The sequence below is a fragment of the Harpia harpyja genome, chromosome 3, assembly GCF_026419915.1.
Source record: "Harpia harpyja isolate bHarHar1 chromosome 3, bHarHar1 primary haplotype, whole genome shotgun sequence".
Lineage (NCBI taxonomy): Eukaryota > Metazoa > Chordata > Aves > Accipitriformes > Accipitridae > Harpia > Harpia harpyja.
In genome coordinates this window covers 81374548-81401210 of record NC_068942.1, presented here as the reverse complement: position 1 = coordinate 81401210, position 26663 = coordinate 81374548, and the positions used below count along the sequence as shown (strand labels likewise).

At 45.3% G+C, this 26663-nt stretch overlaps 1 protein-coding gene across 1 annotated transcript in view; it reads right to left on the bottom strand.

The window, feature by feature from the left end:
* MDGA2 (MAM domain containing glycosylphosphatidylinositol anchor 2) overlaps positions 1-26663 on the bottom strand; it is a 386375-nt gene that overhangs the window by 237947 nt on the left and 121765 nt on the right. The window contains exon 4 of the mRNA XM_052783732.1: positions 8240-8379. Within this exon, the coding sequence (XP_052639692.1) occupies positions 8240-8379 (140 nt within the window). The remainder of the gene's footprint in view (positions 1-8239; positions 8380-26663) is intronic.

The window sequence follows — 26663 nt, the reverse complement described above, 5'->3', positions numbered from 1 at the left end:
AGGTTTCCCCCCCACTGTGATATCACTGCTTTCCTGTCTAGCCTATTGCTCCGTTCAGTTGTTTATTCAAGCCCCATCGTACCACTGAGCACTGGATGATAATTAAAGTCAAACAATTCCTTCTTCTGCAGCTTAAATCTGCAATACAAGCCCTATCATCCACACACTGTAGACAATAGCTGCAACAACGCAGGTGCAAAATGGGTCAGCCCTGCTAACCCCAGTCCGGCCCGACGTGGCTTGCCCAGGCACCTTTGGGGACTCAAGCAGCGAGCCTACACTGAGAACGTCCCCTGCCAGCCAGCACCTCCATTTCTGTAGGACAGGCTGTGTGCTCATCGCCTCGCTGCTCCGACCAAGCTGGCACACAGCATCAGCATCCCTGACGGTCCCCCGCAGCCAAAGGAGAGCATCCGTGCCGCTCGGACCACCCCCTTTCGCCACCAGAATTCCCAACAGGCAGGGTGCATGTCCCCCCCAGGGCCACACACGTCCCTGCGGAGCAGCAGTCCTGGCTTTGCTCAGGGTGTGCAAGCACCAAGCTCGGGAAGCAGAAGGTATCTCCAAGCAGCCTCTCAGCTGCAAGGGGAGCATCTACTTGTTGACAGAGTGGCCATCAGCACAGCACTCCACTCCTACAAGTGGAAAGAAAACACAGCAAAACAGAGGCAGGGAGAAAATTTGGGGTCTTCCAAAAGCAGATCCTCCCATGCGCTACTTTCTGGGAGAGCCAAGCTCTCCGCCACTCTCCTCACACACAACAAGCGCTAGCTGCATGTCTTAGCCCCTTGATTTCAAGGGGATCAAACGACATAGTCCGATAGCGCTGCATAGAAGAGTGCCAGAAGGATGCGAGGAGGTGGAATCTGCCATGCTTCTGCAGAAGAAAGCCTCGGTGCTCAGTAGGGCACGTTGCATCCCCAAAATACTCAAAATCCCCGAGCTCGCTGGGAGCGGAGAGCACACAACTCGGACAGCTGGACCACGGGTGTCAGCAGCAGCAGCTGCTGCCTCCTCCGACTCCTGGAGCTTGGCCGGGGAAGGGGGACAAGTGTGGGGACCCCGTCACTTGCCAGAGAGCGTTGGGCCATGCTGGTGGGGACAGAGAACACCCCCACAGCTGTCCCCATTGCCACCCTGCAGCCACAGTGAAGCAACTGGACGAGGACTCGGGCATCCCCCTCCCTCCACTCAGCATGTTTTACGTCTCAGAAGGTACCACTCGTGACAGGATAACGTAACCTGAGGTGTGACAGCACACAGAGGTGAAAGACATGGGGGAAAAAACACCCAGAGGAAGAAAAAAAAATGTAGGCGAGCTTATACTGACTGAGGTCTTTATCATTCAGCTTTTAGTGGACAACCAGGAATACAAAATCCCAGGCAGTCCCTGCTCTTTCAGAAGATGCTGCTTCTTCCGACCTCTGTGGCCCAAATGTCACTGCTCACCTTGGGACAGCCACAGTCACTGCTGCCACCGGCTGGACCCCCCCCCAGCACCGGCTGGAGCAGCCAAGGAAGGTTAGGATAAGCTACATCCCTCCATAGGCTGTGCAGGAGAGCCTCACTGGTGTAAATAAAATGTCACCTATTAGCTACAGAAAACAGCAAATAACTTATTTGCGTCATAGGGATAAGTGGCCTTAGTACATCCTTAAATGTCTCTTGTCGAGCTGACAGGCAGGTACAGCACAACACTCGGTTCCTGGGCTAACGTCTGGAAAATGTTGGGGTCCCAAGGGTGACACTGCAGCCCCTCGCCCCGAGGGACACAGAGCCAGCCCCGGCGAGGCTGACACGGACCGCGGGCTCCGCTCAGCCAGCCGCAAACAGGGCAGGACTCGTCACGTTGCCCTCGCTCCCAAACAGCGAGGGGCTTTGCAGAATTTTGTTCAAAAACCCAAACCAACCTCTGGGCAAAATCCTGAAAGCAGTAATTGATGAAAAAAGGGCTGCATTTGCCCACCCACCGTTAGCCTCACCTGAGCATGGATGTGGCATTTCAAAAACTTAATCAAGGAAAATTAGTTTCTATGGCAACTAATGGCGCATTTAATAGATCAAGTGATGAGTGCTGTGTATTAAAATGCTGCAAATTATGAACAGCAGTGATATATCAAATGCTACACAATCACTCCACAGACAACAAGTAGACATGCAATGAAGTATTGGGGTGCTCAGAGCTTTTTCTATAATTAGGAGTGAGGCTAAGCTTTAGGGAACAACAGTGTGCAAGTGTTTGTAATTCTCTTCCTTTGCAATAATTACTGTAGCCTTACATTATTCTCCCCAAAGGCCTCACTGATATCGATTAGACCTCAAAAAATTTTAAACAAAGTTGCAAAACAGTTTCCAGTTGGAAAGTGCAACCTCCACTCTGAATACACGAGTTTCCCTATCTCCACCTGCCTGTAACTAATCGTAGGGAGAATTTTGTGGCACATGATGGGAAGCCAGTAAATCTGAAGAACACATTTTCAAAGAGAGGCCCCTATAGAGCAGTGTCATTTCAACACGACTTGGAGCAGATCACAAAGAGGCACACACAAGTCATCAGCCTGTTACAGAACTACATCAATTGATCGAAAAGTTAAAAGCAATGCCTGGAAAGACAAAAAGGCATAAACGTGCACTTTGGTAAAGCACACAGGAGCACTGACATCAAAGAGGAAAAAAAAAAGAAAACATTTATTCCTCCTCCCAGTCTTCCACCTGCAGCAGACACCCACCAAGGGCAGCCTCAAATCACGCAGCGTGTCCTGAGCAAGCTAAGCAGGCAGCGGAGTGGTCTGGCACCACGGCGTGCACATCCCCACCGGCCCCACCAGCTTTCTTCTAAAGCTGCGAGAGTACCCTTAGGAGAGAAACCCCGTAAGCAGCGCTTTTCTCTTTGCCTTTTCCAATCCGTGAAGGAAGGAGGAGAAAATACGGGTCCCACCTAGTCTGGTCTGATTCCCCACTGCCACAATCCCCCCGCTGCAGCCCCTCGTGCCCACGGGAAGGAGTGTAAAATACCACCAAAGCACAACACGCAGGTGGCACAAGCAGAAGTGGCTTCCACAGGACAAGCCGAAAGCAATCCCATGCAGAAAAACACACTTGCTCCGGGGGTCTCAGCCCTGCCCTTTTTCCCAGGAAGAGTTTTTGAATCTACAAGCACTCAACTGCAGGCATTAACCTGCACACAAAGGCATACTTATGTGTAACTGTGTCCTAGGTACAAAACTTGGATGTGCAGGGGCCACCTTGCAAAACAAAGGAGAAGGACACATCTGCAACCTGCTGCCTCTCTCTTTACATCCCAGGGGAACTCTTAATGTGGTAGAAAGGAAAACCAGATAGACACTGTGGGGGTAACAGCAGTCCCGCAGCGCAGGAGGCCGCGACAGAGCATCGGCAAGGTCTCCTCTCCTTGGGGATGGTCCGTGGGATGGTGAGGATTGAGGAGAAAGGTGCTTGGGGTGGCAGAGCACACAGAGGAGCCTTTGGAGACTCCCTGAGGACCATCTCCTCTCACAGCAATTTACAGCAATGGTCCGAGGCTCACTCGTAGGCACCTCTCTAAACCACAGATTCACTGTGCTCCTTTTAGGCTGGCAGGAAGGCAACAACTGGACAAACATCAGACAAGAAGACCTGATGTCCTCTAGAGCTAAACAGAGGGCTCACCTTGGTCCTCCTCTAGGCTCAGCTTCTTAAGCTGACCCATCCTGTAGTGCTGGCATCTCCTCCAGCCCATCGCTAGGTCTGGTACATGCCTGCCTGCCATCTGGCTGAGACCTTAAGAAGACCCAGAGGAGGAAAGTTCACGAGAGATTTTCTTCTACTAACCATTAGATACTTGGCTTTCGAACTGCCTCTGAATAGTTGTGGAGACCTACTGTGAGCTCAGAATCAGGAAAGCAGGTGAATGCAGCTAATTAGCCCCCAAACCAAGAAAAAAATTCTTTGTTAAGTAGAGTGCATGATTTTAAAGAGACTTTAATTTTGTAGGTGTAATTAACTGTAGCTCCAAACCCCTAGCTATTAAGGTGCTCAATTACCAAACTCAGCTTGCAAATCAGAAGAACTCTCTGCTTTAGCATTTGCACCCACTCTTAAATGCTGTTCCCAAAACCGAAGGCTTGCAGAAGGTACTTCCACAGTTTTGCTTTAAGGACATTAAATAAAGCTTGTTACTTACACCAGCCTTACATATCAAATGATCTTTTTACTTGAGCACTGCTGCCTGGTTCCCATACCTCACTGAGCAGAAGCAGAAGCAGACACTCTCTGTTAATGAACCAGCACAACGTTTGTGAAGACTGAAGCCCAAAGTTCACCTCCTGTACCCACGCAGTGGGGACCGCACATGTGTTCACAGGTGGAACTCGGCAGCCTCCGTTTAGCTTTAACACCATCACCTGCGATGGCCAAAGCAATACCAATTAGCAGAGAGACAAGGCAAGAGAACGAACAGCACATGCAGAAAGCAGGTTGCTCTTGGCACCCCTGCCGAGGTGCACCACTTTTCTGCTTGGCCCGGTGCTAACGTTCTGGTCCCCCTCCATGAACCACTGTCCTACTAGTGTGGCTTTTCTGCTCCACAATACATCCAGCAGCCTTTCTTTCAGGCAAGAATTCCTCATGGTCCCTTATGCAGTTGCCACTGAAGTGTAAAGGAGCAGCACAGGACAGCAGTTGGCCAAGACTTGAGTTTACTGCAGAAAATAGGAGTTGTACATACATAGCAGACTCCTATTTTTTAAAAACACAAATAAAGGAAGCTACGGCAATTCATTAATCCAAGTGACCTGGTAAAACCCTGCAAAGGCTCCAAGCCAGCAATAACCCTGGTACTGCACGCTATGTATTTTGGGGGACAGCATCACCTGGCAGTCACTACTGCAGCGTGACTTGGTTACTGCCACGGTGGGAGAAGTGAACACGACGCAGCCTCCGAGAACCAAAACCACAACAGCTCCAGAGACTGAAGAGCTTTTGCAAGGCGGAGGTCCAAATCACGCCAGCATCTGCAAAGGCCACTTCTTGGAAGAAGGGTGCAGGACGGATGGTCTCATCAACTGACTCACAGCGCACTTGCACCACGTCCTCTTCTCCTCAGTTCATGCGTTTTCTGCCCACTCATGACTTGAGGGGGGGAATAGAGTGAACACTGATGGGGGATTTTATAAATGCCTAGTGCAGGGTTGCTTACATCTTACAGTGGTTTAAAACAAAAAGAGTTTCTATGTATGCCAATAGTAATTGAAAAAGTTTGAGAAACACATGCAAGTTGAATAGCATTCTTAGAATAGATACATAATTACGTATTTTATAAACTCACTTCTCAGGGTCTGATAAAATATCGTTTTGAAAATAATTTCCATACAATTTGCAAACCAAATATGATAACCTTCTGTGCAAAAATCAGTAAAAAATTGAAGTACTGAAAAGACTGGCAATTACCACAAAATATGGATGGAAGTCTCTTGCAGAAAAAAGAAAATAAAAAATGTATTTTCACCAATTCCATTTACAAGGAGAATAGGAAGCACCTTACCAGATACTTCCCCTCAAACCCGTCTCATAAATGCTGTCTGAACATGAGAGTCCAACAATATTTTAACAAGTTTCATATACAAATTCTGCACATATAAAAAAGGAAGGCTTAAAAATAAATGCCATATCACCCCTCCCACCCAGCCACTGCGTCTTAGTCACAACAGAAACACACCGCAGACCTCCCCCTAAAGAACCGGGGCCATAAAGCAGAATGCATCCAATAGGCAAAATAAATAAAAATCTTACACTATCTGTATTTAAAATACCCAAGAGTAATTATTGGCAAGTAAGAGTAGTTCTCTGGCAGCTGGAAACAGCGAGCACCAGCTTGCTGATTTTACATCCACCCTGATCTCCTGCCTGACCCTGATCAGTGCTTTTCCCCAGCAGCCCCACTGACAAAAGCAACACAAATGTTGGTGTGATTCACAGCAGCCTTCATTAAGAGAAGCCAAATTTCATGGGCAACGAGTCCAAGGGGCTGCGGCTCCCACAGAGTAGCATGCTGAAGTTTAAATATGGCAATGCAAAAAGCTATGGTGTCTTAGGCTTTTTTTTTTTTCCCCCTTCACTTTTTGGAGCACTAAAATTGGATGGAAATTTAATAGGAAGGTCATAAAAAGGCTAATGTTCAAATGCAGCCCTGCCAAGCCTCCTGTATTTCTCTGCAGAATCACCCATCTGAGACTACCAAAACTATCCCCCTGCTCTCAGGCAATTAATCTGCAAAAAATATTGCAAGTCTCAGAGCTGTAACATGACAGCGAGAGCAAGAGAGCAGACCAAGGTGCTGGCTGACAAAGAAAAATCTATAAACAGGTAAAACGAAGAGAAATCAATTTTCCATCCTGAACCCCAGATGAGAAATTAGAGATTTTTATGAAAAAAGCAGCCGTGTGCTTGTTTTCTTGATAAGACATTTTGGTTGAACAGATTTTTTTTTTTGATTCAGCAACATCATAAGCTTTGTTACTGCTCGAGATGGCACTTTTCATAGCTGGTCCAAAGCATTTCCTGATGGATAACAGCCCCGCTGGCTTTGAAGCTGCCTCGAGCCTCCAAGGCAGGCAGGTTTGAGAGGGATCTTTGATTTCAGCTGCACCAAACCTTGCAGGCTGCTGGTCAGCTTTGCTGAAGCAGATGGAGGAGATGGTTTGAGAAAGAAACATTCTCCAAAGAAGCTCACTGGAAGCGTCAGCCTACCTTTAGCATGCTCTTTTCTGCCTGCATATGAACATGCTATTTACTTCCACTCAAACATAACAACAGAACTGATTTTAAAACCACTGATCTTACTTGGGGTGTTATCAAAAACAGACACTTAGCCCAGTCTTTTTTTTTTAGGCCTTTTTTTTTTTTTTCTTTCCTTTCTCCTTCACCTGGCAAAGGCTAGACAGACATCACTTAGTTTAAAAGAAAAAAGGCTTGTTTTAGAACGTGGCTTTAATGTGTGACTGCAGCTGAGAGAGTGCAACTGTGTGCAGTTAAAGTAAAGTTTTCTAAGACACAGCCTAACCTACGCCTTCCGTGGAACCAGCACAGGCTAAACTTCAACTTTATTTTTAAATCTTCTCATTAAACTGGAAAGAGCTACAGAATAAACAGCAGAGAATCAGCACATCTCTCCTTCCTGGAGGAACATCACTCATCTGCAGACTTGAGGTCCCCAGTGAATCCCCCTTCCCCAGCTCCCACCCTGGCGAACTGCAATTTGCAGCTCCTGCCCATCCTAAGCTATTGCAAGAGGGAGGTGTTTAATTCACCACCTTGCAAAGAAAATCCTTGCGAGCTATTCTAGTGTTCAAAATCTCATACAAATATGTGCACTGTGAAACGTGGTAATCTCGGCTAATTACAGACGCACCCTCAGCTCTCGGTACTCAGCTTGTTTATCCACGGAGAAGGCAGAGTGGCAATGGCAGAGGAGGGAACAGAGAGCAGGCTTGGTTCAAAAGGCAAAGGAAAAGATGGAAATAAAAAAGCAGAGAGGGGGCAGAATGAAGCATTACACTTGCACAGGTCTTAAAAGGTCCCGATCTAAAATAACCTGTTAGCGGAGTACCCTGGGCAAACGGGGTGGTGGTGACAGGGGGACACAGCTGTAGCACAGGCTGACAAGACTCTTTGGCTTTGAATGTGATGCTATAAAACAGAGCTGGGCCTGGAAATGGGTAGCTTCTTTCTGTTTGACTTTTGTTTTCTGTAGGGCTGCAACGCTGTGGTTCCAATGACGTCCAGGAGCCAGGCACACAGTGAGATTCCCCCGAGCTCTCGCGTGCCCCCACTCCAGCTGTTCACTCTGGTGCATACTGTCTACTTGCAGTTGTCCCTGCCCTCACATTTATTTTTCCTTTCCTTCTACCAACCTCCATGGATCTCAAACACCCACGTCGGGACCCCATGTTAATGTACAACATAGACTTGCTGATTTTAGCATCACGTTCCTAGCCAGTCATTCAAGAGTCATAGACTTTTCTGCTGTTGGTGTTTCTTCTGCAACACCTCAACATCAAACCAACAGCCTGGACAAATCCCCCCACCCCACCCGGGATCCCGTTGCGTTGATGTCTAGCACCTCGCACCACTCTAGTCCGTAGCAGAAGATGAAGCCAACCTACCCGGGCTCAGACAGAGCGAGCAGAGGAAAGGCGCGGTGACCAGTGGCGGGCTGCCACCGGGCACAGCGGGGGCTCACCTGTGGCCGAGGATGGCCGGTGACCAGGCAGGTCAGCTCCAGCGTCTCGCCCTCGCGGATGGTGTAGACCCGCTCCGAGTAGCGTTCCTCCTCGATGTTGCACGCCAGGCCCGAGTGCACGATCCGCACAGTGGGGGGGGCTGCAAGACCCAGAGAGAGAAACCAGGTGAGCATCATCGCCTGCACCCCCGGGCTTTGCTCAGACCCATTTCCACTGCAGCAGCCTGGGATCCCTGCATACCCCCCAGCTGGGAGGACCGAGGCTGGAGCAGAGTATTTTCACCACGGAGAATACCCTTGCTTACTCAGCACACGAGTGTCGGGCACCAGAAGGGATTGCCACGGTATTTATTAATACCTGGCGATCTCCTGAACAAAACCTTTGCAATCTCATTTGCATTCCAGTTATTTTTGTTTCCGTTTCCAAATGAACTCTGCGCTATTGTTCTTTTTTATTATATATCTTTCTAAATGCATTATCACGCTCATTATGCAAATGAGAAGCCTTAATTAAACCATTAAAATTAAGCAGGAGAAACAGTGGGACTGATGCTGCTTCCTTTCAAAGTCGATACCAAAATCCTCTTGCTGCCAAAGGGATCAGGATTTGGACCAGAGGTTAAGTTCAAGCAGAACCCTTACTTTAATTTTCTTGTATATGCAACCTGAACTACAGGAAGTTACACTGGTTTACCTGTCGTACATGTAGGAAAACTGCAATGTTGTTGCTAATACCGCAGGTACAAATTACTGCTCTGCTTTGGCAAGTCTCCAAAGCATGTTCCTGGCTCTACAATTTTCTTTACTTCTGAACCGCAAAATTCACAACTATTAAAATTTTCAGAGAGTGGATCAATAGGATAAGAAAGCTGAGTTACAGTCCTACTGTCCAATAAAGTAACATAAACTAAACAGCAGAAGAGACAAAATTTAATTCTGGAGAGTTTTAAAGACCTGGTATTTCACCCTCTCTGCTCATCTGTGTGCTGCTCCTGTTCAGTAAAAGTGGATTCATCTTAAAGTCCTAACTGAAGTCTTAAATCACAACCAGCAAGTAGAACAATTAGAGCTGAGCCCAACAGGACTCAAAGCTGTCGAGCTCCCCGTCCAGTTTCCCACGGACTGGAGCCCCATGCTGCTGGGATAACATCCATGCGTGCTCCCCAAGTCCCTTGCAGCAGCTGTACCCCCCTGCCCAAGACTGCAGCTCCGTTTTCAGGGCTCTGGGCTGCACATCACCTCCCTCTCGCACCATTCTACTGGTTCTTTGAACAACCTGCAATTGCTCAGCTAACACCCACATCAAGCACACGTGGGATTCCTGGGGTGCATCGCTGTGGCCCCATGACCATGCCAATACTGGTCTGACCCCCCCACGGCTCCCAGTTGACACAGCCTGTTGTGGTATCAACTGCTGCACAATGCCTAGAATTGATACAAGCCTGCTAATAATTCAAATTTCTGACCCTTGCTCTCCAGAGGCTGAAGAAAATGAGACTCAAGCAAAGGACCCTGAACAGGACAGTGTCAGGTCAACTAAATGAACAGGAAGAGAATAATTATTTCAGGCTGTAATGACTAAGCCCGATATTCCCAGCTACTTTGTGTTGCCCCTGTGCAACTCAGCCTACTATATTTTTTCATTTTTCAACGTGCTTGGCCTAAGTTAACCTCTTCAGTAAGCGTTTAAGAAATCTGTCCTCGGCAGACCCTCTCTGCAGAGCACCAGCTCAGGCAGAAGAGCTCGTGTAGGGAATAGATGTTTCCCACGTTACTGGTGCGCTCACAAAGTCTAAAGGTACGAGGTGACACAGGTCTAGAAGACCACCAGATCGGCTGAGACAACAGCTTGGTGGGCCCACTCAAGACTAACCAAGTGGGCACAAGAGCAAAAAGCGTCGTCCCCCCCACCCCACGCTCACAGCCTCCCGTCAGGCAGGGGTGGCCCAGCAGTTCCAGCTGTGACAACAGCAGCGAGCTCAAGCAAAGCCTCCAGCAAACTTTGGTCCTCGAGCCACCGCGCGCCGAGTTTCAAAGACCCACCAGCTCGCCCCCTCTGCTCATCTGCAGGCAGCCCCTATTTCGCAAAGATGAATACAGGCTGAAGACCAATGCATCCCTGCTCTTGGCAGTTTTGTGAGGCCAGCAAAAATTGCTCCCTAGCATCAGTTATTTCCAAGTACAACACGATGACTGAATATACACACAAAGCTCAGCCTACAGTCACATTTAGTCAGGCAAGTGTATCCACCTGCCTCCGTACACAGGAGCTACCTCAGCTTTGCTTTCCTACTGCTCAGGAGAACTGTTTTGCAGCCCCAGCACCCTCCCTGTACGATTACACAGCTGGCACTTTGCAAGGCTAAAGATGCTATTTACTGCTTAGAAGAAAAAAAAATCAAATCTATCCATTCCTTTGTACCATAGATCCAGGTTGCTCTTCCCATGGAGCTCACTGTCTCTCCTGCAAGGACAGAGATGTCCTTGTTTAGGAGTCAGCCCCATGTGTCACACTCTGACCTTAAAAGAACCTGTTAATTCTTAATTATTATTAATTTTTCTAAGTAGAACAGCAGCACTAATGCTCCACCAAGCTTTCCCTGTGCTAGGAAGAGCTGCTTCCCCTCCACATGCCTCAAGAGTTCAATGTCCTGGGACACAGAGCATCCTCCTTGCTCTGCCATGCACACCCGCTGTACAAGAGGGCTCTGGGCCACCACTGGGGCTTTTATGATCTCCACAATACAAATAATAAAATACTGACATGCTGAAGCAGAGCCACGGAGCAGAAAGGTAAAACAAGGTTCAGCATAGATCATGAGACTTCTGATAAAATTAGAAGCGTCAGCAACATTATGCCAACATCCTGCTGCCTTTTAAATCCATATTACATTAATATTACATTTTTCATTCATATTATATTCATATAACTTCAAATTACATTTGAAGTGTCCTTCATTTTAGTGTCTATGCCACTGCTCCATAACCATTAGGTTTGGGAAGGCAATATAGAAAAGAAAAAATACCCCCTTGTGTGTTATTATGGCAAAAGAATACACTGCTTTAAGAGGAGATCAAACGAATAAAGGAAAATAAAAAACATTCTTACTTCTTTGAGTTTTAAAGTCTTATGGTTTAGAAGACATTGCATAATTATGAAATGTCACCTCCCTCTCTACTGCAGGAATATTCATTACAGCTACTCCTGAAATATGCCTCCAAGGATTTAATAGCAGATGAGACATTAAAGTAATATATACTTAGCATTTATTTTGTTTGTGGCACTTTAGAAGAATTTGTCTTGTGATTATAGGCAATAAATATTGCATGCAAGAATCCATCACAGTGCTGTTCCCGGCAATGCGCGCACACGACGCAAGGAAAGCTAAGCGTCAGGTCAGAAGGAAAAGCCTTAACAACAAACCCAAGGAGAACCCCGCCTAACTTCTGCTGCAAAGAAGTTGTGCAGTGCCATGAGATTTCTTCTTTCAGATGAAAAATGGTGCCAGCCTGACCTTTCACCGAATCTCGTTATATGTTGACGTTACACAAGCCCCCTTTATTGGCTGCTCTTTTCCAGCAATTTCAATTTCTTTTCCTTCTCTGTCTCTTGCACACACATACACGCCTACACAAGTGATTGGGTTTCCACTTGCAACAAGTTCCCCCAGACAGCACAGACCCGGAAAAAAAAAAAAAGAAAAAAGAATCAGAAAAATTTCTGTGAAGGCAAAATTAGAAATGTCCAAAGTTGAATATGTATGCAGGTATCTAGACGCACTTAATAAAAAGAGACAAAGGACGAACCTGACGCTGTGATGAATGCTAGCTACCTTTGAAGGGAAACGTGCAGAATAAAATTTATTTTCTAAGGCACTGCAGGAGTAAGTAGAAAAGAGGGCTTTTTTTCAAACCAAGCTGGTGACCCAGAAAAAGCAAATAAACAAATGAGAGTTAGTATAATACTCAGAGAGAAGATCCTTCATGACTTACAGTATGTTTGTGTAGCTGTGGTGCGAATAAGAGACCTTGGACAACTGGAGTGTTCCAGTCTGCCTTTCTGTTTAACATGCTAGTAACTCTCTTGACCTTAATCACAACCTTTACAATAACTGGTATTTTTCTAAAAAAATAGCTGCTGTAATCTTATTAATAAATGGCCATTTCAGCTCTTATCAAAAAAAAGTCTAAGTCTATGTGACTGTGATTGCACCGTTTCCTAACTGACAGAAGATGCACAAAACCTAAAAAGTATTTATTCATGATTTCTAAGTTAAATCTCAGAAGTTTCTAGGGCATGGGATATTTGTTTACATGTGACTTTGTGATGTTGTCCAACTCAAAACCGATCGAAGGGTAAATTATTTTTTTGAGAAGAGGGTTGAACCTCCACAAAAAGCATCCTCAGCTTCCCAGTCTTCCAGTGACAGCAAGAAGGCGAAGCCTTTCTCCTCCTCCTTCTTTTCCACATGTCCCCAGCCACCTCCACCTTTTGGTACGTATTGATTCATCTTGGATCTATGCACCTGGACTCGCATGCATTAGACCAAGAACAACAAAGAAATTGCACAAAACCCTTGCACGAGTTTGCTCTCGTGCTTCACCAGCATGAAACAAGGTCCCTGCCAGCTTCAGCCAGCCGCCAGCAGCTCACTGCAATTAGCAGGAGAGCAGATTATGCCTGCTCAGGAGATGCAACAGTGACGGCTTCGTTATTCCACATCACTTTAAATAAGAAAAGTTCATAACAGAGACAAGGATCTCAGCCCATATTCATGTCTGAAGAGTTATCACAGCCTTTTCCCCATCCCTCTCTGAATTGGAGCATACCTACCATTCCAGAAACAGATACCAACAGACAGAGACCATATGCCATAGATCATAAGTTTTTAATACTTACTCAGCAGGAGGAACAATAAACAGCAGTGTAATGAGTTGTAAGGGGCGGGGGGGGGGAGGAATAAAATAGATCTATCTGTTCCTAGAAACAGCGTTATGGTTCCCCTAACTCAATAGATACTCTGCTGATAAGCTTTGTAGCGTCAAAATTAGGTCAGCCTCTGACAGCAGTCTTGGGAAGCGGCACTGTGATTTAATTAGCTTGGTGCCTTCTTATGTTAGTGCTATCAATCAAGGCGGCTTCCTGAGCTCCGGAAACACAGTTTAAGTCACAGAGATATGGGCAAATATCAAGCAATGTAGCAAAAATCAGTCCAACCAAAGAGGAAAAAAAGTTGACTTCATCCTTCTCTTGCTAGTCTGGTAGGTAAGGTCAGCTCAGAAAAAGAGAGTGCACGACAGATGCTACCATGTGCATAAGCTGAAAGTAGGTAGAAAATATTTAGTACTGATATATAGGAACCTTTTAAACTACGGACCTCTCCCTGCTATCACTTACCTGCTAAGGCTACTGAAGGTAACATATAGCCATAATGCTATTTAAAAGATAAATTAAAATAAAGAAATACTAAAGAGAAGATATTTAAGAGTTTCAACCAAATGTAGTAATTTCAAACATTTCCACAGGAAGACCTGCGCTTGCTCAGTAGCACTTTGCACGGTACGGATTGAACCAGGAATGTCACAACTGATTTCAAACAGCCCTTGCTAGGGCAAGCCCCTCGCACAGGTCAGCATCACACAGCCTCTAGCCAGAGGCTTCCTGTTTTAGGCACCTGGCATTTCTCTCAGCTGGGACCCAAAATGAAGAATGTAATCAATACCCTGAATATTTAATGAAAACTAGTTGCATAACATTTCCCTCTCCCCACTTCCCCCAAAGAATACTACACCTTCAAAAAAAGCTGGTCCAGTAATAAATTTATTAGCGGACTGAGTATCACCTAAATTCCAGTTGGAAAAGGATATCACAAATCCCACGTTACCTGCAGCAAAATACTCTAAACTCTGCATTGATGAGAATTATTGCCATAGGGCAGTGCATTCATCATGGCAACACCATTGAGACTCCTGGTCACTTCATTTGCAATTAGTAGAATTAAGAGCTGATATGAGTATGGGAAAACTTAATTCTGAGAGTTACAAACACATCTGCAATTACTTTAAATACTCTCTTTCTAAAAAAAAAAAAATATTTCCTCCTCATTATGCTGCAGAACTGCATGAAATTCACTGGGGGCTTCACTCTTGCTAATTGGTTTTACATGGAAAGGCTCCTGATGCAGAGCAGCAGAGTAAAACCACAGAAATGATAAGCAAACCGTGCCCACGTGCAGCCAGGGCTGATGCCCTGCAGCACAGAGGCTGAGCACGCAGACGTGCCCCGCTCCAGTCCCAGCGCTGCTCCCCACGACGGATACTGGGGAAAGCCCAGGGAAGGCAACCAGAAGAGAATTGTTTTTTTCATGACAAATACATTCTACATTTTCCAGCAGAATCATTATGGGTCTCTTATTTCACATACATATCTCATTTTTAATTACATTTTCAGTAGTCCTACAAGTTCCACAAATCATGAAGATCTTACCATTGCTCAGATTAAAGGAAATAATTACAGAACCTGAGTTCTGATATTGTTCAGAGTTTAAGTCTCTCACCATTGTTTTCCAACAAGGTCTCGACCACATCTCTGTGTGCGTAAGTGGAACTTTTCACCAGCAAATAACTGTGGCCAGAGATAATTACATTTGGGAGGAACTGTAACACTGAAGCTCTCCATGCCTGGCAGCAGCCACAAAGCAGATGGCTTCCACTCTTAACTGGTGCTGTCTCAGCCTTCAGTTAATTACGGGAACACAAATATAGACCATCCTTTGCAAAAAGCTCATTTAACATGAGTTTTCTATGAAACTCAGAGAAGAAAATACTTACTAAAACCATGGGAACTTGGTTTCTAGTTAGTTCTAACCATTCAACAACTCACTACTTACTCTTCCTCAGCATTTAAGTGTCCTTAAACATTTATCCCTCTTTGTTTAGCAGCACATAGCAAAGTTGGTAAGCAAAGCTGCACTCTTCATAGATGAATTGAAAAGACCCGAATGAGCCAGTGAAGACACAAAGCAATCCTGTTGACTTTTCAGTCTCTTCTCTGCTCAGCCTGCCAGGACAGCCACCACGTCCACCCAGGTGGGAGAGCCCAGCTTTGAAAGACTTCTGTACGATCCCAATAACCGTACGTATTTCTGTACATATGGGTGTAAGACAGGCTCCCTTTTCTATACATGGAATTAATTGACATAAGTGCATTTTTTTTTTTTTTTTAAGGATTTTTGTGGATTGTCCGGGAATATCAGAGATACCATTGCATGTCAAAGAAAACCCTTTTCCTAATACACTCACATTTCTTGTACTAACTCTGCCTCTTTCTACTTCAGCTGGGCCAACAGAGAGACCTCACTGCAATATACCATCTCTGCTGCCGTTTCTGCAGGAGCAAAGGGCTACCAATGCAACTGCCGTTGCTCGGTCACAATCATGTGTCCCTGCCAAGGCAAAGAATTAAGAATAATTTCCTCTACGCTCTTGCAGGAATTTATCTCCCTACTTACCTCTTGCTCTTTCTTTCACCCATCAAAAGGTCAGCTAATTCAATTCAAGGAGATGGACTGCTCTTCTCATGCACACACTCTGATAAGATTTACAGATTTTTGACTGCCAAGTTACTCTCCCAAAAGAAATGGGAGGACAACATGGGTACCTCTACTTCAACCAGGGCTGCGCATGGGACATACTCATGGCAATAGTACCTCTCTTGACCTTGGAAATACAAACTAAGTCACCTGGAGTATCAGCCCTGAGAAAACATCCCTCTGGTACAGAACTTCCAGGCAGGATTTCAGAGAAAGAGTTTCTTTGTTTTGGTTTTAAACTGGGTCCTCGCTACAAGTAAAAAGAAAGTCATTGAGACACACTGCCTTGTAATTCTTGCTTCTGCTTGACACCCTTAAACCGGCAATTAAAGCTTAGCACAGCAGTCACGTTTTCCCGTGCCACAGAAAGCACATATTCCATGCTTTCTGTATTAAAATAGCAGCCCCTGCAATTGGTACTTCTAAATTTCCCAGCCTCTTACTCCTGCGTGCTCGGAGAATGACACTGTCGTGATTTTTTGGTTAGTTTACAACACGTCAGGTTGATACATCCTTTGCACACAACAAATATGGCATCTTTCCAGGATCGCACTGATTTGGGGGGAATTGTAAAGACAAGTGTAGAGGGAAACCTTCCTACACTACATCTTCCTCCCTGAGCAGCTCTTTGAGTGGTTTGCAACCTACAGATTGCAGGCAGTAGGTTCAATGAATCTTCTAAAATAAGAGAAGAAGTGATCTACAAGTGTCAGGCTTAATTGAAGCAACACTTTGTTGTTCCTGGCATCACAAAACAGATGATGTTGCCAGACCTGTATCAACAGTATTATAGTCTAGCAGTAAACATGTCTTACTTATTTGGCTGTTCTGAGCATACAGTAATGTGTTGACTTTCCCCCACCTAAAATGGCAGACACACGTGAAAATCAAACACATTAAAAATCACCTTTTCAAAATGAATCCTGAATTCTTAACCATTACTCCCATTTGCATACTTTGACGAAACATCTTTCAGAAATGTATTTTTAACCAAGAAAAGTCGGGCAGCACGGTTCATGACAAGCAGCATCAAGGAGATAGATTCAGCCCTAAAGAAACTGCACATATATATATATATATATATATATATAATGCTACAGAAATTAGCCACAGGTCCCAGCACATGGCAAAGGTCATGTCCCTCTTAGGAAACCTGAAATTTTATTAAGCTGAGACTGTGATGAATCACAGACGCAAGCAAGGAGGGAATCAAGATCCACGGCAGGAGCTCTAGGCAGGCACCAAGAACGTTCCGAGTAGGCCAGCTCTGGACCTTCTTCCCATGGTTCGTGTAGTTTCCCCTGTCCCACTGTAACAACTGAAGCTTCATTTGCTGCTAGTACAAGCTGGCAGAAAATTAGCTTGCCTCCACCTCCCATCCCCTCTGCAGCCAAGCATAGCAGCAAATGAAGCAAGATCCATTGAGATTCACTCTGAGGTGCAGAGACGCCTGGACCTATTAATTTGATAATGCCACTATTACACTACACCTTGCTCAAAGCCATGCTGAGGCCCACGTCGTTGCACATCCATAACAGGGCATTTCTGATGAACCAACAGAGTGCAACCAAGCAGAAGGAGGTTGGGGCTGGCATCCAATAAGAACATTAAAATGCCTTTCCCCAGACCCATGCTTTAACATAATGCTAGGACGTAGTGAACACAAAATCAGTCTGTTCCGCAGACCTGTACGTACCTCCAGGATCCACGATGGGGTTAGCTGAGTTTAGGTGGAAGAGCTCCAAGTTCAGCTTCCCTGGAGCTACCCAAGCCATTGGAGCCCAGCCCATCCCAGCTTGCCATCACAAAGCACAGCTTGGCAGCGTCAAGACTTGGAAGAGCGATACCCAGCGATGCATGCCCAGCCGGGGCACCTCACCGGGAGGACCATATCTGTGCTCCACCACCTGCAGATGAGCCATGGGCATCTCATTAGGGTAAAGATGGAAATATTTAAATGGTGCAAAGCACTGCTTAAACTCAAAGAAACTGGACCACGCTTGTATGGGGAGCTGCTGGGTGCCTGAACCACCAGCTGTGGGAGAAAAGACAGCCCAGAAGGGTTGGCTAGAAGGAATCATAGAACCATTTAGGTTGGAAAAGACCCTTAAGATCATTGAGTCCAACCATTAACCTAACACCGCCAAGTCCACCACTGAACCATGTCCTCAAGTGCCACTGCTACACATCTTCTAAATACCTCCAGGGACAGTGACTCAACCACTTCCCTGGACAGCCTGTCCCAGTGCTGAACGCAACGCTGCCCACAAAGAGCTTGAGGACTATTCCCAGAGCTCCTCCTTTCCTTGCTCATGCAGGCACATGGGGTGGACAGGACTCTTGGCCCCACATGGCTTGCAGATGCAGAAAAGATGACCAGCCTTGCCTCAGAGCACTGCCACAATCAGACTTCAGACACATATATGTGCAATGTTTAACTTCTCATCAGCCTAGGCAAAAGCAATAAAAATACAGCTTATGAGGGTGTCCTGAAGCAGGAGGAAGTGCTGTAGGTGGTTCAAAATCCACGTGAATACCAGCAACAGGGATCACGTTGTCCTGAAAAGAGCCTGTTCTTGTTTGGCTCAGCAATGAAAGTTTCACTAAATGCTGTAGGGGCCTCAGAAAGGGTTTCATTTTAGCTTGCTGACTGAAAAGAGACAATTTAATATTAAAAAGGATTTTTAAAATACATAACCTTACATGAATGCAAATGAAAAAAATGCTGCTTTATAGTGTTAAGCAAGAATAAACAGCTTTTTAAACAACAATTTGCATTTCTTGTGAGATAGCACAAATCTGTCCCAGTAAGCAGGGACTATCAAGAAAACAAACCTCCTTTCAGGAAGAAAAATGATTTCTTGAATTAAAATTGTGTTTCCTGTACTTCAATGTCTCTCACTTAGTTTTTGCATCTTTGTTTTGAAACACTAGGTGTAGGAGTGACTGCTGAATGACTAGAATATGTTCCATTATATAAAGCTAGAAACCTATTATACCAGATTTTATATATTCCAGGCACTATCAAAACTTGTGTAATTCCCTTTAGCTTCAGTAGGAAAAGAGCAACACATTTAAAAATAAACAAACAAAAAAACAACCCAGACAGCAGAAGCACCGAGAAAATGACTCATTTTTCTATTAGCTCCTGTACTCCAGGATTATAATAGTTTTGCAGGCTCAGCCAGCATGCATAGCCAGCCCTAGGAACTCTGGGGTGGGAGGGAGACTGCACACCCCGAGCTGCAACGGTCCCCGGCAGCTACGGCTAAAAACCAGCCTGCCCAGGGCTGCACAGGCTAAGCAGGATTAACCAAGCATGTTCTTACAGCTTGTGACCTCTGTTAGTTCATCCCTAAAAACCAAGAGGGGAAAAAAAAAATAGAAATAGTTATTTATGGGAACTGATTTGTTTGAAGCAACTGTCTGAATTAAATAATAAACCTTCAGTTTATTTGTACAAGAGGTTGTCAGGTTCTTGTGACTAAGCCCAATCTTCCCACTCCCTGGAGAAGTGAAGCTCTCTTGATGTTCCAAGAGGAGAGAAGGACCAGGCTTTCGGGAGAGAAGCAATGCCCGAGGAGACCAGCAGCATCACACACAACCCGCCAGTACCAGTGGTCACCAAGAAGGAGCTCCCCATTGCCCAAGGGCAGCAGGCCCAGGAGCTCACAGCGCGACCTGACCATCACCGACCCCCACCAAACCCACCAGCTCTGAAAAATGGCCTGGGAGGGAATATCACAAATAGTATTTTCTATTACTGAGCCTTTTAAAACTGTGTTTCTTGTTGAGAACTTGTCATCAGACAGAAAGTGCCCATCTCTGATTTGTTTTTAAAAGGTCCTTTAACACTAGCAAAAAGACAGTGATAGCGATGATTTTGTACAAACTCTTTTTGCATACACAAAATTAGCATATCCCCTGAGAAGAGGATCCAGACCAGTTGTGGAAATGCCATCCTTGGAGGTTGAAGCCTTGGTAGATGACTTGGTCCTGGCTAGCCTGACCTAGGGTTGGCAACAGTCCCACTTCAAACCCTCAAAGCCAATTCCAACCAACACATCCATGACTGTGATTCTCCCCCAGATCCTAAACTGTATCACTAACAACGATTGGTTTGTTTTAATTTTTATTCTTAAAAGTGAACATAAAGTTCAGCTGTTTTCTCTCTCTTGATGGCATAAGATTAGATTAAGCAAAACCATGTATTTTTATAATCATCATAATTTCTGGGGGAGCTGCATACATAAAGCATACCAGCCCCTGCTCCACTTCATGGACCGCCTGTATGCTTTGTTTGCTCTGAACTGATTCATGCCCCTTGTGCTACTGAGTTGCAAGAGCTGGGTTTATCCAGAAGCAGGCTGATCTCAAGAGACTAAGCACCAACATGGATTTTACCTGGAAAGAAGAAAAGCATAATCTCATTCTTGACCAAGCTATTCTTCCATCTTTCCTGGGAGAGGGCGAATACCGGGACTGAGTTTCCCCAGGGCAAAATAACAAAACCTGACAGCAGAGCAGGATTAAAATGTTTATGGGGGATCCAGAACGCGAGCAGGTGGGAGAAAGCATGAGAACATGCATGAGGAGATGAGGAATTCAGCAGGTGAGCCAGGTGCTGCAGTCCTCACAGGCAGAATAATCTCCAAGCACCATTTAAAACTGGAGACAGAACAGAGAAAGGAATTGTAGGTCTGCATTGTCTTGTGGTTTTTTTCATGCTTGCCTTGTACTAGCCATTAGCACAATTTCTTCAGGAAGAGCTTATACAGCCTTCATCTTCCGAGCTTCCTCGGAAAACAGGCTCAAAATGAGAGATGCCACGAGGTTTGAGCTGGGGGAAAAGCGTGTTTAACCTACAGCAGCTCTTCAGAAAGTCAGCACCAGGCTGGGGAAACCAAGTCAACTAGCCAGATGCCTCCACTTGGTCAAGGGATGGTGCAGCAACTTGTCAGGACCCACAAAGCACAGCACTCTACCCCCCAACCACTTCAGCTGCAAATACGCTTAATCGGTTCAACCATGCAGTGACAACCACATGTAGCATTTAAAAAGTCAGTAACCCCCATTTCAATCACTTCGCAATGGACAAGGTGATTTGCCTTAAAACACATTAGTTTCCTTCAGGCACCGGCACAGGGAGCAGAAGTGGGGGCTCTGCCAGCCCTAAGCTTTTTCCTCCTGTGAAGGAAATCTGGAGCACTGAGCTGTGACTGCTTGGGAGCTTTTCCAGGCAGCCCAGGGAAAATCCTGCCTGCTCATAGCATAAATCAACACATTTCCAAATTTTGGCCAAAGCATGCCATGAGGCCAGATAAGCAGAAGCAAGAGAGTGCCTGTTTTCCTTCCCTTCGGTAAAGCACAGGCTGTGCTGGTACAGAAGAGAGCTGCAGAGAAGCATTTAAAATGGAGGGGACGGAGGTCCTCAAACGCTGTTTGATGCTTGCGTGATTTTCTGTGCCGACTGCCCGCACACAACTGACAGCGGTACGGGATCGTCAGACCCACCACCCACCCTGCTTGGAAGAGCTACCAGGAATTAAGGAGGAAATGTTTAAAATAGCCCAGTTTCCAGTGGCTGGTCCTCCAGGGAGAGGCTCAGTGTGGGCCAAGCTCTCACTGAAGCTCTCCTGACACTGGGGAATTTATAACATCTCTCTGTCAGCCAATCCCTGCCCTATCAACTTTGCAATTCATTGATGTCTACTAGGAGATGAGCTCACATTGCAATTTTTCTCCTGGAAGTACTGTTAGGACACTCCTTTGTGTTCAACCATTGCAGATGGAAATAGTTCCACGAGACCTAGCAGCTGAGCAGTCTTTGAGGCTCCTCCATCAAGTGTGCTTCAAACTGGCCCAGCCCTTTCAATATTAATTGCCACTTGGATTGACAGACAGACCAGCAGAAACAGAAATCACCTCCCCATAGATCTCATTTCCCTGGGAAGCCAAACTAATAGCTCAGTATTGATGTGCCGTTGAATATGTAGCTTGCCTTCAGAATTAAGTTAGCTATCAGCATTTCTGTGATTTATTTGAATAGGCATCAATGAATGATCAACAAATCAATAAAAATTAATGATGAAAATTATTAAACTCCCACCTTGGTACTCAGGCAACATTAGGTTGTGTATTATTGTTTATATGATTTACCAGTCCTTTTCAGTGGCTGATGACATCTCCAATTTTATTAAACAGAGTGCAATTAGCCATTAAGTTTCATTAACAGAGTCGCTCCTTTCGTGCAAAATTTGTGTAAGCCTGTTACAGCATTTAGAGTGGGAAATGTATCTCATTTCTCCTAGCCAAAATTAATCACCGGTGCTTTTCAACACGCTATGCAACCCTCAAGTTCAGCAGCAGCACGCACTCGAGCGGTGCCACATCTGATCCCTGTTAGTCAACCAGCAGTGACTTCCCGGGGGTTGGGACCGGCAGATAGGAGCCCCCAGCCTTTGATACGCTCTTTGGACATTTGCAGAGGAATGCAAGCAAAATGTTATCAAGCAGAAGAGCTCTGCTCTGCTTTAGACACCACACGCTCAGTGCAATGATGGAACACAGCACTGGGGCTCAGGCTTTAAGAATAAAAACAGGGAGATAAGGGAAAAGATGAGTATATTTCTTGCAGCTTCTCTATTGTCAATAATACCCTCTGGCATGCTGGATATGTGGCTTTCCTGTACGTAATGCACTTAAACGTAATCTGTCTCTCAATTTCTTCAACCTTATATTCCACTGTGAAACTGTACTAGAGACCTCAGCAGTGCAAAGGCAAAATGCCTGGAGCGTATGCCAGTCAGACACGCCGACCGGCTGATCTAACCCGTATCGCACGGTTCTGACTGCGACTCCAGTTTGCATTGTACTCCATGCACAAAAAGCTACTTACCCGGTGCTGATGTAGGAGTCACTGTCACCAAAGACCTTGGCCCAAGAATGATTTAGATTCCTTGCAAAAGGCATTTGGAAAAAGAAGGTCTTATAAAAATTACTAGAAAGAGTTATTTTTTTTAAGTCTTTTTGTTACTTAATACAACAGCGTGACAAAGTCAAACACTTCCACTGTTGTAAACTCTTGACATTTGGCTTTGCCTATTCCCATGCTTAAAGAACAAAGCCAAAAAGTTTAAAAGCTCCTCTTACAGCTGAGCTCTGCTAACCAGCACAAGGCAAAACCATATTATTTATGAACAGAGGGAAGCCAACATCAGCCATCGCTGCAGAATTAATTTGCAAATCCTGCGAGCAGTCTGCTCCCTATTACCATTTCAATTCAGATGAAAAAAGACATTTTTTAGTTCCTACCATGAGGTCATCTACTCATAGTACTGGATGTCCGATAGCTGCAGCCTAAGCAGAATGGTAGACCCTTTAAAGGGTGAGGCAGAGCAATCTATCTATCCACACCTTCCAGGTGTGGGTTTCTTAAGAAAAAAAAAATCTGCTATGCATGTTCCAACAGTCAGTGTGCAGTCCTGTTTATTCTGTTTTCAAACCTTTGCAGTTTCCCTGACAACAAATTTAGATGCAGAACGCATGAAAACAGAGAGATGCAGGACCGAGGTCACCAAAGGGTTTCTGAGGACAGGCTAACCCAGAGACAGGATTCATCATTCAGGAAATCACAGCCAGAAGCCTCTCCACATGCTCAATTCCTAACAAGGAGATAAGGCACAGGATGAAGGCAAGAAGGGGGATTTCTCCTGTAATCTTGCCTGGCTGGACCCCCTAGCCCTTCCCCACTCTCCTTCCTTGACCCAGTCACTGGGGCTTGGTCATGTAAGATCACAAAGTCCCCTCACCCCTCCTCCTGGGAGCAAATCCATTCAACAGTACCGAAAAAAAGAAAAGGAATGGTAAAGGGGGGAAAAAAAACCAAACCAAAACAAAAAACCACAACTTTCTAAAATTTTCTTTCTTCATCAAAACAGAAGTTTTGAATTTACTTTTAAATCCAAAACATAGTGATTAACCTTACACTTTGTCAGACTACTAATTCCCCCCCCCCCCCCCTTCAGGAATTCCATCAAAATGTTTTCCATTTTTTAATTGGAACTTAAAACATCCGCAACAGATGAGTAATGAGTAAGCAGCATCTACCTGCCCAGATTTTTGTGTAGACATTGAAGCACAGAGATACAGTGACAGAGCGAGTCCCCTCTGAGGATGCCAGCACTGCAACAGCCACAGGGGAAATAAGATTCAGAGGACCTTTTCAGATCTCATGATTCAGATCTTCAGATTTTTATTTTCATATCAATATAGACATTATCACCATAAAATAATTTGCAGAGTCAAGTACCAATTGGTATTTCCATGTGAAACAGATTCTGGTGACAGTCAAGATAGTTCCAATTGCATTTCTCTCCTTACATCTATCACAAAGTATATTTTCATGTGAACAAGGCCTTGGTTTGAAGAGTTTAACAGTTCTTTTTGCATATTTCCCCAGGCAAAGCAATAAACTTCTGGTTGCAGAACTGACTTCAATACACAGGCAATGGAAGAACTTCACACAAGAAATACGAAGCCACAGCAGATGAATTCTTGCGGGCTGAGCTTTGGGGACCGTATCCTCAGCTGGAGTAATTCAGCAGCATCTAAGCAACTTCACTAGCAGTACTTTGATTTCCAGCAGCTGACAGTCTTGCCCTTATACTGCTGCTGTGATCTCAGAAAACAAAATGCTTGAGAAATAACAGATGAAAATGGAAAAAAGTATAAGCAGATTTCTTCAAAACTATTAGATTATTGGCTCTTTAAATGCACTCCTAATTAGCGTATCATAAGCTGTCCTTAATACATTTCTCAGCACAGCAAACTCTGTCAGATTATATGGACTCCTGGAATTTGAAATTAATTGGAAGAGCTAAAGATAGCACTCAATAATGAAAATATCCACATATGCTTCAAAATGTTTGTAAAAAAAAATAATGATTGCATAACTTCTTCTTCCAACCTCAAAAAATAAGAATATGGCTACCTAATAGCCTCCTCATTATCTAGCTCCTCGTAAGTCACAAAAGCGTTTGATAGTTTTAAATTATAGCTGATTTCATAAATGTCTGTTTTATATTAAGAACAAGATCCAAAAGGCTCAACATCGCACCACACGTACACATGAGCACTCAGTCTACGCAGAGGACGACGTAGGCGCAAAAAAAGGTTTAAGCTATTGCTCAAGAAACAGCGACGGCTTTGATCAAATGACATTAAACTGCAGTGAAAAATAACACATCTAAGGCGGCACTAATTGCCCTCTGCGGGAGCTGCTAGCCGGGTGGCACAGCGGGGGGACATCCCAGGACCCCCGTGCTTGAGCTGCAGCCCCCGGGCTGCCCTCGTCGGGCCAAGGTGGCCACCGGCACACGGACCCCCCCAGGGCTGCAGGCTGGCAGCATCCCCGGGCTGAGTCGTTCCTCGCATGGAAGAAGCCGCACGGAGGAGAAACAGCACCGTGAGAGGGGGTTTTCTGGGTTTTATTTCCCTCTGGAGCAACGCCAAGCATCTCTGAGGATGAAGAGGCTGGCATAGCTTGTGGGTGCGGAGTACGGGAATGGTCTTTAATGAAAATGAGGACTACTGTATCCCGTCTCTTCTTCGGGAGCCAAGACTGTCTTGCACTGCAAGTCTGGGCGCCTCCACTCAACGCCCAAGAAAACCTAGGAAAACAAGTTATTTTCCTCCATTCTTCTGCTAGAACTTGGCAAAACCAGACCTCTGTACTGACTGTGCAGCTCTAAATCCTAAATATTCAGCAGATGGTTCTTCATTAACTGAACCCAAAATGGAAAGGAACCAGCAGGAAAGGAAAAAGTAGCAGGTTGCCCTGTCTGCATGATTAAAGCGCACTGCCCACACGCGCCGTTTGTCCACCCCGACGGGCTTCACCCCACGTCACACACTGATGGAGGCTCAACAGTGTTGGGCTGGGCTAAGGGGAACAGACTTGACAAGAGCAAACTTTGCTCCTTTCCAACATAAAGCCGATTTAGAAGTTGCTGAGGTAAGTAGAGAAGATGATAGAGTTCTTCTGACGACGACGCTCAGACAAAAAAAAAATAAGCAGCCTTTTTGGTTTGATTTAAATGAAATTTGCACTGAAAATATTCAGCTATATCAATATTTAATTTAGCAAAATTTTCCACCAACATTAGCAGCAAAAATCAAGCCACCTACATTTTCTTTTTCCTAAGGAAAAAGTTCCCCTGACCATTTTATTTGCACACAGATGGCAGGGGATGAAGGAATAGTTTAGAATTACTGTAAGGGTCAGACAATATAACATAAGCTATTTTAAATTACCTAGTAATAAAGGACTTGCTCTTTTGTGATTTACAATAGGAATAAATGCCAATGGAGTAAAACTGGCATAAACAGGAAGAAAATACAGCCTTGTATATGTAGTATAAACGTCAGGATAAATTCTCCCTTTACCTGCACAAGTGCATTTCATCAGATTTCAGTAAGGTCGCAGTTTATAGCAATAGGATTAGGATACTCAAGCTTTCTCCACCTCTTGCAACCCCTCTTTGGGTCCTCGCAGGTTGATTTAGATTATAAATTGCACAGCAAACTAATACTTTTTGCTGGTATTCAGCTGAGACTCGATAGACCAGATCCTTGCTCCTGACTTTTGCTAAAGCACGTTCCAGGGTCCCGACCGGGACATGCCACCCGAGAGACGCGTGTCTCCCTCCCGAGCCCTCCTCTCCCCACCTCCTCCTGCAGAAATCCCGGCCTCCCCCCATCCCACTGGGCAGTCGGAGGATGCAGGTACCCCCATTTTCACTCCCACCACCGCACGGCAGCCCAGAGGTCCT